The 14,044-nt window shown below is 34.7% G+C and overlaps 1 protein-coding gene across 5 annotated transcripts in view; it reads left to right on the top strand.

Annotated features, from left to right (window-relative positions):
* Positions 1 to 10,583, top strand: part of LOC125054947 (homeobox protein homothorax) — a 243,372-nt gene extending 232,789 nt beyond the window's left edge. For 3 of the 5 annotated variants that reach the window (XM_047657101.1, XM_047657097.1, XM_047657096.1), the window contains exons 12-14: positions 1,617 to 1,675; positions 9,035 to 9,221; positions 9,491 to 10,583. In XM_047657101.1, the coding sequence (XP_047513057.1) occupies positions 1,617 to 1,675; positions 9,035 to 9,207 (232 nt within the window). In that variant the 3' untranslated portion in view covers positions 9,208 to 9,221; positions 9,491 to 10,583. The remainder of the gene's footprint in view (positions 1 to 1,616; positions 1,676 to 9,034; positions 9,222 to 9,490) is intronic. The other 2 variants (XM_047657100.1, XM_047657098.1) reach the window with 1 other exon arrangement.
* The last annotated feature ends 3,461 nt before the right edge of the window (positions 10,584 to 14,044 follow it).

The following is a 14,044-nucleotide window of genomic DNA, read 5'->3' as shown; positions in this document are numbered from 1 at the left end:
AAGATGAAATTCAATTCCAATTTTAAATTTCGAATCACATCGCACAAGTAGCAAGGTTGAATTTTATTCCAATTTTAAATTTCGAATCGCTTAGCACAAGTAGCAAGGTTGAATTTTATTCCAATTTTAAATCTTGAATCACTTCGCACAAATAACAAGGTTAAATTTAATTCCAATTTTAAATTTCGAATCGCTTAGCACAAGTAGCAAGGTTGAATTTTATTCCAATTTTAAATCTTGAATCACTTCGCACAAATAACAAGGTTAAATTTAATTCCGATTTTAAATTTCGAATCGCTTAGCACAAGTAGCAAGGCTAAATTTTATTCCAATTTCAAATTTTGAATCACATCGCACAAGTAGCAAGGTTAAATTTTATTCCAATTTTAAATTTCGAATCACTTCGCACAAGTAGTAAGGTAGTTCGCCCACCATCTTTCCACTCGCCCATCAACCCACGACCAGAGCAAGTCGGAAACAATAAGTGATTCGTCATAAATTAACAAATACACAACCCTCAGTTCGTAAAATATTTAATTACGAACTCGCAAAATCTAATAACACGACAATAAATCTCACGTCACGCGTCATATTGTAAGAATAACAATTACAACCCCGTCCCAAGGGCCAAAGTCGGGACCTGTGGAGTTAATGAACTAATCGCGATATTAACGATACATTACTGCCAGACTGCTGTAATTACGTAAGGGTCTCTGTTGTTTTGACCCGGAGGGTTAGATCATAATTTTATGACGCCATTTCATAGTTTCGCGGATTGGGTGGACAGATTCTTTGAGATCATTATACTCTGTAGAAACGTTTTATCTATAAAGATATATACTTGAGCTACTATTTAATACAATTCAGTAGTTACGGAATATCTTGTGTGATAGTTATAATATTCCACAGACAATTTAAAGTATTTTAATCTGTGGTTAACTAATACAAAAATACAAATTATTTTTAAGTGCTTTTGTACTTGCGAACCCTTTGGCGTTGAGAGTGTCAGAGGCAGAGGAACAGAAAAGTCAAGCAACAGAGTAATAAACTGGTGCCAAAGGTACAAAAAACGCATTAAAGATAGAAGGTGGATATACCAGATTAAGGACAGACCGAAATGGTGGGATCTGGAGGCGGCCTTCGCCAAAAAAGTTCGCCACACAGATCTCTAGAAAGAGATGATTGATATAAATGTATTTAAGTAGTATCTGAAATAAATGGTTTTTTTTTATTTTATTTTATTGGACAATTCACACCAATTGTCCTAGTTCCATGCTAAGCTGGTGAAGCTTGTGTTATGGGTACTAGGCAACGGATTTATATAGATATTATAGATAGATAGATAGACATATAAATACATATTTAAACACCCAAGACCTAAGCACAACACCAAATGCTCATCACATCGATGTTTGTCTCAGCCGGGAATCGAACCCAGGACCCATGGATTCGCAGTCAGGGGTACTAACCACTAGACCAATGAGCCGTCCTTTTTTTCAGGCTTTTATTATTATTATTGAGCGTCCTGCCGGATTGCCCCCCTGTATGTATAAAAAATAATAACCAAGAATTTAACTCTGATTTTTTCTGTACTAATTATTGTATTTTTGTTTCAGGTTTATAAACGCGAGACGTAGGATAGTCCAGCCAATGATCGACCAGTCAAATAGAGCAGGTAACATTTTTCTTATACGAATAATTTTGCCTTTAAATCACCATGCGTTACACCTGCTATGCAGATGTTTGAGGTGTCTATTTTAGCATTTAAATTTGAATTAACGCATCCTTGATACACCTGGCATGGCAAGTATAACGATTAAATGCAAAATTTCCGTGTTGGCCTAGTGGCTTCACGGTGCGACTCTCATACCTGAGGTCGTTCGTTCGGTCCCCGGCTGTGCACCAATGGGCTATCTATGTGCGCATTTAACATTCGCTCGAACCGCGAACGAAAAAACCTCGTGAGGAAAGACGACGGCGTGTGTCAGGCACAGGTTGATCACCTACTTGCCTATTAGATTGTCAAATTATCATGATACATATAGAAATCTGAGGTCTAAAAAGATTGTAGCGTTGAGATTTTTTCCGTGATCTATGCTTGACACGTCGTCGTTTTATGTGTTGGTTTCATAAGTATTAATAGGGAAAGGCAAACTCGTAATATTGACATCACTTCTGGACATTACATATTAACTTAACAGGTCTTACAAAATTCTACTAAATCTATGTATTAGTGCTTTGATGTACTAGCTTTTTTTAAGATTCAAGTCCCAAGAGGACAAGTGCATAATGCATACTGTATGAAGGTCCGGTCAAGTCAATTCACTTCAAAGGGTGGACGTGAGCCGATTTATTGATGCGGCACTTAGAGTGGACCACAAATTTGGACGCAATAAATAAAATATTTCAGAAAGTTTCCTTTAAATCGAAATCTTTTTAAGCAAATGCTGAAATTTGAAAGAAATCTCTTTAGATCAACGTATATAAGCAAAAGCTCTCATATAAGCTTTATACGTAATCGAAGATATTTTACAGTTAACCAAATAAGTAAGTTCAGTAAAGTAAAGTTTAAAACAACGTCCTCTTGGGAGTGAGCTGCTGTCCTCCGGGAGCTGCATTCGCTAATGTATAGATGAGTTTGCTGACGGTACTTTCATACAGTATGCACGACGTAAGAAATGACCATTTGAACACTATTTCTTTCCTAACTCTACTAGTGCTGTGCTATAGCTACGATAGATCGATTATAATGTGCAATATCTTTCATTGGTTAATTGAATCACCATTTGAGTTTTTTTAAATAAATAACTCCATAGAAAATCTTGAATCAATTTATCTCGTAACGTTAGGACATAAATGTTGGATAATTTATATGAAATATTCTATGTGGCCACATCTTGCCACTGAAGTATTTCGGAACCAATTCGACTTAGGGTCCTTCAAGAAAAGAACGTACCAATATTTAAAAGGCAAGAGTCCTCTGGCAATGTGAATGTCTATGGGCACTTAACATCAGATGAGCCTCCTGCCCGTTTGCCTCCTAAACATAAAAACAACACATTCCCACACACACTTCAACCAATAAACTATTAGTTAATTGTCTTTGTTAGTACATAATATTTTTCGTATATGGTGTAATCCTTTTTTTGATCAATAAACTTTTAAAGAATGGGAACATTTGTAACAATCAACAAAGCATTAAAATATCTAATATTTATATCGATAATAGACCATCACTAGCACTTTATCGCGACACATCTGCCGGAGTGAAATAATGAGTAGATTACTGGCACGGACGGGCGCAGTGCAATTGTCACAAATTACTTCGTAGATACCTCTTGCTGAATCTTTAGTATCTTTTAAGGATATTTAATTGCATTTTGTCTCTTTTAATTTAAAGTTGGCTAAGTTAACACTAGCAGTGTTGGCCTAGTGGCTTTAGCGTGCTACTGTCATACCTGAGGTCGTAGGTTCGAACATCTGTGCGCTTTCTTTTCTTTCAGCGCATTTAACATTCGCTCGTTAGGAAACCGGCTTTTCTTAGATCCAAAAAGTTGGTGTGTGTCAGACACAGCTGATCACGTACTTGACCACCTACCAAGGTTGTAACGCCACTGATTTAAATAAACGCTAAGCGCTCTTTTTTAAACAGACGTTGCGAGAATACATTATACACATACTCATTTTTCATAAAAACTAAATCAGACACTCATTTTACTAGAGAATTACTTCGTCTCTTTCTAACAAATAGCATTTAAGCTATGAGGAAAAGAGACAGAAAAGTTAGTAGACATAATTAGACAGTATTCATTCACATACAAGACAGAACATTCTTTAATTAAGAGTTTTTTTTATGAATTGTGGAACTCAGTCATCGAAATCTAACTTTTTAATTAACGGTGCAAAGCCTTAATTAAATATTTAATTAATAATTTTGGCAAAATAAACGTCAAAAACATGTTAATATGAGATATTTTATTAATTTCCAGAAACCTTCCCATATCTCAAAAACAACTAAACTATTTTGATGAAACCTGGACGGCTACGGTGGAAAGTATCAATTCCGAGTATGCACTACACATACATTATCACATTACACAGGTCTAACTGATAGGCAACCTCATTGATATTCTTCAAATCAGCTAAAAATTAATTTATTTGCACGTTACCTTAACATATAAAATAATTAAGCAACAGTTTATCGCTAACAAGCCATTTATTCAGGCAACCCTTGTATGGCAAGGTAAACAAAGAAATACCTACTGAGGGTAAATATATAATTAACAGAATCTAAAAAATAATCTTAATGAAACCCTCTTTTTATTATATAAATTGATTCCTATCAGAATCATTATCGGAATTGCGACCATACGTCATTACGTCACACGAAGACAAAAGCATCTAATCCCCGAATAGGCAAGAATGTCCGAGATGGGGTGAATTGTTCGCGTGATGGATGGCCGCGGACGGGTCAACGAATTCGTACATTATTCTTTTTACCCTTCTTTTCTCGGCCTCTTTGTGTCCTTTTTGTAGTGTAGGGATGTTTTTAACGTTATAAATAAGCCCATTTGGCTTTAGCGAGTGGTTTTTGTCGAAGAATTTTATATTATGTAATAAAAAAGTCAAATATTTAAAAAATATCAATTCGGACAACGAAAAAAATTACCATTATTAATTAAAATTACATTTGTGTTTATTAGGATATTTTGACCCGATTATGAAACTTTATTGCGATTCATATAATAATAAGGATTTATTATTAATAACTATTAATTATTAAACTTATTAATAATTAAGTAAGTGCCTTTATAGTTTGGTAGACTTTTTAGATCATAAGTTTTGACAACAAATATAAAACTTAACTATTATAATGATAATTAATATGACATTTGCATGCCTATTTTTATATGGCTGATTGAGCGAATTCATTGATTGAAATAAACGGTTTATTATTTATTTATAAACTTAAACTTATATAAGAATGAAGACTCGAATTAAAAGCCAGGGAACTTAAAAGCAAATTTCAACCATAAATATTATTTTACTATAAACTCTCCATGAATAAAAAATACACCCGCAAATCTAGGGTCCATTATATCACCATCAGTGTCCAACAGAAATTAAATTTATTACAAGAGCACAAATTGCCCACTTGCCCAATTGCCTATTGATAGGCAGCCATTAATGACACGTCAGCATATTACAATACTCGACTGATCGACTGATTTTCCATCAATAAACCTACTTTGTCTGACCGGTGATTTTTAATACGGGGTATTATTTTTAGGGACGAGTTTAATAATTTTAAAGTAAAGAGTATCCGATTTTAAATATAGAATCATAAACGAACTTCCGGTTATCAAACGTTCCATTTTCAAACTCAACACCTAACGTCCGAAATAGCGACAGAACAATTCTTTAAATTCGACAAACGGTCAAGCTAAAAAAGCCATCACGACTTCCTTTAAAATTGCTCACGGCCCATAAAGTCTAGTGTTTGCTAACAGGAAGCTAACTTTCGTTGGAAAATAGAAAAACGCGGACAACGGAAAATTGTTTTGGCAATCGCTCGAAGAAAACGACCACCGCATTTCCTGCGGTCAGCTTATGTATTCCCGGTTCGTTCCAACTGCCAAGGGAGGTTTTTTCCTTTAGTTTTCGCTTAAAAGGGGCTTGTCAAATTCGAATGACTAAATGGAATCGGCAGTACCTTATTTTTGCCGCTCCAATAATTCAACTATGCGGGAAAATGGCGCCGATTTCTAAAAGGCTGCATTGTTCTTTAAAATTACAGAGAGATATTTCTCACATTTGCGGTCATTTATAGACGTCTTAATACGATCTAAATACTATTTTAGTGGCTTCAGTAGTAGGTTCGATCCCCGGCTGTGCACCAATGGACTTACTTTCTATGTGCGCAATTAACATTAACTCGAACAGTAAAGGAAAACATCGTGAGGAAACCGACATGTCCTAGACCCAAAAAGTCGACGGCGTGTGTCACTGGAGGCTGATCACCTACTTGCCTATTAGATTTTAAAATGATCATGAAACAGATTCAGAAATCTGAGGCCCAGACCAAAAGAGGTTGTAGCGCCACTGATTTTTTATTTTTTTATTAATTAGTTAAAACCGGCAGTTAGTTATAAATGAATAATCTATATGAGTCGAATAATTATAGAACATACATATACTCTTTCAAGTGATGCATGTCGGTAGCGGAAACAATAACGGGTCCCTCGGGAGAGAGCGCCACCAGGAAACTATGATTTAGTGAGCGATAATCTACGTCCTTCACGTGTTATTGCGAAATGCTTCTATGGTGCTCTGATAGATTGATGTTTTTGTTACTAATTTTTATTAAAAATTAAATACAAAGTAATATTATTAAATCGAAGGGAAACAGGGTGTGTAACACTCTGTCTTCACGGTCTCGGGGACGGGGAACGAGAACTAGGTACAATGAACCGATGACGAGAAAACACGACCAGGTTAACAAGAACAAGAACTGATAAAAGAAGATAATGACGTCAGCATTTCTGGGCATCAGCCGTTAAATTTCGACATTAGAGTCAACTTTTTAAAGGCTTCTGCATGGTTCCACTGCTCAATCGTACCAACCAGTGAATGTATTTGTGATAAATAAGTTTCGTGACATTTCGTGTACTAGTTCCTTGACGAAACCCGAATCGACTACAGTGTCAAATAATGAATGAGAGTGCGTGCTCCTATTTCACCATGCCTCCTGCTGATATAGGACAAATCCTTGTTTTTAATTTATTTTATTATTATTTACCTATTACGTTGTCATGTGGAACATGGTGTAATGGTTGCAGCTCCTTACAAACGTTGTGTAAAACAAAAAACTTGGCGATTAAAAAGAGTGGCGGAGAGTTGATTGCCAGTCTTCTCTTCCGTCTCTACACCCTTGATTTGAGAACTGGCAGTTAATGTAAAAGTAGAATCATTAATGAATATTTCTTTTTTGACGTTCATAAGTTCAACCTATATGGATAAATGATTTTTGACTTTTGAATTAATTTAATATTGAGTAACTTTAATTTTATAAGGTTTTAAATTATATATTACTTTAAATAATAACAATGGCTATGAAGTTACTATTACTGTTATCAATTAATCTGTTAATTTGTAGATCTAGTAATATTGGCCTATAAACACGGTGGTTAATTGACAATACTTTGACATTGTCAATTACGAGCTCTTTGACATACAATAACAACGGCAGACGATACCAGCGTCATTGCTCCAACATGTATTATATAAAAATATAAATATAACGTGTTGGTGCAACGTATAACAACGGTTAACTGACGTGGAATGTTTATTAAACAACGTATTTCTAACTTTCAGTTACTTGCGCAAATAAGCGTATTACCATTATTAAAACGTTATCGTTCATATCACTAGGTTATAAAAACTCTATCCCACAAAGCAAACGGAAACAATATAGTTTATAAAAACAATTTAGTTTTTCGTAGTAAAACGTAAACAAAGACCAAGCAAGCATGAACGCGTTTATCAAGCAGTGTGGGGTGTAGGAAAAACGTTAATAAGTTTCTTCTTAACCAACTTAAAAAGGAAGTGTTTTTGTATGGCCTATTTTGATGCGGAATACAAATAGAAATGTGTCTATTGCGCAACGGTTAGTTTTAATTTAAAAAATCTACCATTAGCAAAACGCATAGGGTAGTCCCCAAATTTAACTAAATATATTATTTTTATTGTCTATTGATCTTAGCCTTAAAACAAGCAAGGTGACTCTGTAAAACCGATAGCGATTCCGAAGTTTCAATACTTGGCTGCAATTGGAACTGTCGAGTAACGATTTCAAATTTTATTATGTAATAGGAGGCAAACGGACAGGAGGCTCTCGTAATGTTAAGTCATACCGTCGCCCATGGACACTCATACTGCCAGAAGGCTCGCAAGTGCGTTGCCGGCCTTTTAAGAATTGGTACACAATAAATTCCTCACAAAACGAGATACCCATACTTCAATAACGTAATATGGCAACCGCTGTTTTAGTTACAGTATAAGTGTGCATTAATTATCACTTTTTCTAGTATGACAATAAAAATTAAACTTTATTTGAGCAAATACAGCAAGAATTAAAATCAATTAAAAGTTCGAACACCATATCGGATCGATATACGTTTTATTGAAGCAAAAACGCTGCAACTCAGTTACATATACGAGTTATTAATTATTCACGCGAATCATAGGCGTGTAATTAAAGCAAAAAAATGCATTCAACTGAGTATATCTCCATATAAAGGATAATTATTTTTCATTTTTAAATATAGTCAATTGTCAACAACAAAAAAAGAAGGTTTCCAAATTAAAAAACAAACGGCATTTTATATTTCGAATGCAAATAAGGCGCGCTCGAACGATCTGTCATCGTCAAATTCAAAAATCGAATACACGTAATGAATGTTAGAACTTTATTCTCCTCTCAAGTATTTTCAAGTAATTCGAAACGACATTGCGCTCTCGTGTTTGCGAGCTCAGAGCAATGGCGCGTGCCACCATAAAGACCCCACGACGGCGGAAATCGGCGTCAATAATGGACGAACACCATTAGTTTACGATTGATAATCCCCGAGGATATATTGCTTGCGGAAGGCATAACAGTTTTGTGGTAAAATTGAGCGAATTCCTACCGACTTGACAATTGTGAACGTTTTTTGTCAGAATGTGTAATGTCAGCTTTATTACTTTCGGGGTTATTAATCGCATGCAAAATTGCGTGTAACGAAAGTTGGGAGCAATAGTTATCTATCCGTTAATTTGTCTATGGACAAGTTTAATTTAAATTGAAATTAGTAAAAGTGAACGAAAACCATACGATATATCGTCCCCTTAGTACACTGAAACAGAACCACAATATTCTATTAGCTATGAAATTACCAGTCCTAGAGCAAGTCACAGAAACGTCAAAACCGCTTAACCATAGAAATAAGAGTTCTATCCATAGATATGTCAACAGCAGGCCTAATTAACCGTTCAGTGTTCTATCCTGCAGTGTTCCCGCATGCGGGTCCCAGTGGTGCATACAGCCCGGAAGCGACCATGGGGTACATGATGGACGGCCAGCAGATGATGCACAGGCCGCCCACGGACCCCGCCTTCCACCATGGCTACGCGCAGTATCCCGCCGAGTATTACGGCCATCATCTTTAATGCAACTTGTACATGTAAGTAATATTCAAAAATAAAATACAATCACAAGTTATAGGGACTTAAAGTAAGTTTGAAAATTTAAAGATTATGATAATAGGGTAAGGTAAAAACTGAATTAAATTTAAAAATTATTAAAAGTCAATAAATAATTTATATTTTGTCTAGAATGCGTTTTAATAAGATTTGTAATTTCAGTTGAAAGAAACCAAATTCGAATCTCCAAGGCCTCGTAGTTCTTGAAAGACTTATTCAAATGAAATTAATTATTTTTTTCTCTTTTCAGATATGAATAACGTACACAATATTTGGCCTTAGTTAAAGGCCGATAAGTGTCCCAAAATAAGGCCCCTACTAATCTCGTGTCTCGATAAGAAGCGTTCGTGCGACTGGACGCATCCCCACCAGGCAAATGTGCGACTGCGCATCTCATCTACCAGTCGCGAAGCGCCGCGATGCGTCCGTGCGACCGGACAGGCACGTGATACGAACAAACAGGAGAACTATGCTATGTACATAAAGCTATACGTTTTGTAATATTTGAAACAGTATACGATCTCCTAATTAAGATTTAAAGTCAACTCTAATGTTAAAATTAATGTAAATTAACGAAGTGACATTGTGGACGCTGTATTATACGACTGGTGCAATCACCTATTATAAATATTATAAAATCGGTTTATCACTCGGAACAATAGGAGCAAGTTGATGAATGTAACAATAAACGGTTTGATAGTTATCGTATAAATATTTATAGCTAATTGTGTATTGTTATTACGTAAATATAAATAAATAATTGATTAGTAAGTAACTATCACAAGTGCTGGGCTCGCTGGAAGGACTTTTGTAAGAGCTGTGTATGTAGTTGTATTTAGCATTTCTGTTTATAATTTGTTATGCGAGGATTCGGATTTCCGCGACCGTTTTAATGACGCACGGTCGTTCGTGCGTTCGAGTCGTAAGCAGTTTGGGAGCAACCATCGAATTGAAATTTCCGTTTTCGTTTTCCTACTTATTTATAAAGCTCAATTTAACGTCAATTTTCTTCGCAATTTTGCTTTACAGGTGACATACATATCTTTGAATTAACTATATATTATATTACGATTAGTAACATAGTTTCACCTTGCCTTGGTGTTCAGTAATAGCACAATTTGTAACCCATGTATACGATGAAATAAATATTTTACACTGTTGAAACGATGAGATTTTAGCTATATTTTGTCTTGATAATAAATTGCCTTACACACGGATTTGATTCACAAGTATATGTGACCGGTTATTTGAATCGCATCAGAATATGTTAAGTCAATTGAAGATTCCATCGCACATTAAACATATTTTGAAGCGTTTTAATTGAACTGCCTCGTACATTGGACTCAGTTTCATGTTTTACATTATGTATACTTTGAAAGCATTGAAATATAAGAATCATATACTTACTGGATCGTGTTTTTTGTGTATTAAACATAAATTAAAACGGCTAATGTTGCAAAAGTCAAAAGAAGCCATAAGTTTTGCCGGTAACTAGGATATATGTCAGAAGTTTATCTGATCCAGTACATAAGTACCAGGATGTCATAACTGTCAGAAGTTTATGCTGCGTATACGATTCTTTATGTTCAAATTCTAATAAAGTCGATAGTATACTATAAGGTGACGACCACGAAAGTAATTTTAATGGTAATTTCTCGTTACCAGCCTTAGCGATGTATACGAATGGGAGCTTTTGAAATTTGACAGAATTTCGATAAAAATTTTTGATCCTAGCCGCGGTTTTTGATAGCTATAGTTATCCGGAAACAAGCTTTATTCTATTTTTTAACGTTGTGACATGATTGATTCATACTTCAAATGACTACTATAAACCCTACTGGATTCTACTGTTTCAAGAATAAGTATCACGTCGGTATGTCAATTTTAGATTTTTTTTTAAATTTTATACATTAGCGCCATCCAGATTTTATCATCCTATATCCTATTCATAAAAAGTCTTCAACTGTTTTAACAAAAGCTTCTCTTTCAGTCACATTTTCATTATCGTGTGATGGAAAGAGACAAGCATTTGTTAAAATCGTGTAAGAATTATTGTGAATAATCGGGATATGTAATCCATAAAATTTGAATTTGAAACAATGTCGTCACAACAAATCAATATTATATTCGTTATACACTGTAAATATATTGTATTAAATATTTTTGTATAAAATGTTTCGTTTCATGAAATTTCAGTATTAATCGGATTTCGGTTCAATAAAAACATCCCCAATTTGTTACAATTTTATTGTTAAAATTCATCGCGTGTAATATATTTTATTAAGAAAAGTCTTAAATAGTAGTTATTAGATTAATGTATTAATTGAAGAAATTTATTTTGATTTTTCTCTAAAATATGTATTATACACAACTTATATGCATTCTCCTAAACACTGTACGGGCGTAAACAGTAGTATTTTATGTACAACCTACCTAATTTCGATAGCTGAAAAATGTTTTTCCTTTCACGTCTCTTGTTCATTAAGTACAGTTTAAAGTTGTGTCAAAGATAGCCCTGTACAGTCTGTCTACTAGAATGTATAAGTTAATTATACATAATGAGTTTGGGAGCCATGAGGTCTGTAAATATAGTATTACATTGCGCGTCTGTCAGCGAAGAAACCTGTATAATTTTCACATTGCAACCGATCAACACATAATAGATTTTTTGTTTATATAATAATAAGGTCATACTAACACGCTGATGAGACGTTTTCAAGAAAAATGTCAGCATTATGAATGCTACGAATTGTGTAAAAAATATTAAAAACCTAAAAAAAGTTTTGTATTTTATTTTCATGATTTTATCCCTAATTAAGAGTACAATAGTTAAGAAAAGTTAGGTTGGTAAAATAAAATATTAAAAAAAAGAAAAACTTAAAATTCTTCTATCTCTCTCTTTAGTCGGCAGCTCATGTCTGAGCTGACCAGCAAGGAAACATCTGGAGCTGACTATCTGGTTACTGTCCAGCGCCTCTCTTACAGTGTACAGCTTTGAGGACGATGAGTCTTTCACTTGATCGGTCCATCTGGTTGGGGAACGGCCTTCTGTTTTACCAACCACGATCAGTAACTCCAAGTTCTCATCGCCCTTACACATTGTATGGTCGTAATAAGATACAATTCGCTGTAGGCATATGGTAGTGAGGCGACTTCGTATGCGGAGTTGGGTCAGGATCAATGTACCAAGCGCTTGGAATTCCAAGCTTTTCTTAGCAGAAAATCTAAAGTCTTTTATATCCATACTTAGAAATCAATTTGCAATTGTTAACTATTAAAACATGCTTTGTCTAGAGAAAGAGAGTTAAAATCGATAGCCAATAAACTAGCGGCTTAATTAATAAAACAAAAAATATTAACACAGAAACAATAGAATGTTTAGAGAGCTACGGCGTAGATGCGAGCGCTACGCCGTAGCGCGGGCGTGGCATCGAAAATGGCGGCCGACAGTGAGTAATGGCACGTTGCGACGGGTCCAGTGACGCGTACTACAAGGGCTGCCAATATAAGAGTTATATTTATTACTTACAAGTTACAACATACACAAATTCATGACAGAAAATTGAAATACATAATTCTTACTAACTCAGCAATATTGTCACTTTAACTTTTAAGTATTAAGATATATTATACAGCCATTTTTAAAGACAATTATGCATTGTAGGAGGTGGGTCTTACTAATAATTATTGCATTTTAAAAGTAAACTAAAGACAACCTTAAAGAACAAAATTACTCTATATTTATTAATATACTACTATAATATAGTCACTGCAATTTTATTCCACCAGAAAAGCCACCTTTATAACAAATTATGATTTTATGATTAGCTAGCTAATGTTACTGTATCAGGTTCGATTTCTGGCTAAGAGATATCGTAAAACTGATACAATTGGTTAAATATATAAAATTCGATGTTTTTACAACTTGTTAAATTCCTTACAACATAATTTTTCAGTTGGCAACCCTAGTTTTTTCCTTCGTAGCTGTAAGCAACGCACCGATTGTATCGCTCGCGGATGCTCCGAGCGGCCCATTTGTCAACCTTAGCCCCCTACACCCCTACACCCGCAAAGAAACTCGGATGCTTGTGATATCTACCTCTTAGTTCTATTATTCTGGCTCTTAGATGTACCAGGATAAAAGAACTTTATTGTTTTAATAGAAAATAAAGAAAATATTGTCTATGTTTCTCTCTCTCTCTCTCTCTCTCTCTCTTAATCTCTGACACCTAACGACCTAGCCCTTACTGAAAAAATCTAATACAACTATGACATATTTTATACTATGATACGTTTGAAATGTTTTATAATTATACAACTGAGATTAGTGTCTTCTTTGGATAAATCTTGTCAGCGTGTATGTAGGTGTGGACTTAGTTTACGCTCTTAGTCGCCCATTAGGTCCGTTGTGAGTAAAATCCTGACCATAGCCAGAGTGGCTCCTGCCAGAAGCTCAGAAGTTTCCAGGGGAGGCTTTAAAAATAGTGAAAAATAAGGAACAGGCAACAAAAATAATTGTTTAAACTTTACTACTGACGCTAATCAAATAATGATGCCAATTCAGAATGATTTTATTCAGCCTCTTCGATAAATCCTAATAATCAAAAACCAATTACCAAAGTATGACCGTGAATCTAAGCGCAAATAAGTTTTAATTTAGGAATTTGAAACGTAAAGTTAGTTGCCTATTTTGAATATAAAATGATTACTGAATGTTATTATTTATTTCATCCGTTGTATAGACAAGAAAGAATTCACTGAAAATACCGTACATGGCTTTAAAAAGTTTTCATTAGAAAAAGAA

This window comes from Pieris napi, chromosome 12, assembly GCF_905475465.1.
Source record: "Pieris napi chromosome 12, ilPieNapi1.2, whole genome shotgun sequence".
Taxonomy (NCBI): domain Eukaryota; kingdom Metazoa; phylum Arthropoda; class Insecta; order Lepidoptera; family Pieridae; genus Pieris; species Pieris napi.
Note: the sequence above shows the minus strand (reverse complement) of the source record. Positions and strands in the feature narration are given on the sequence as shown.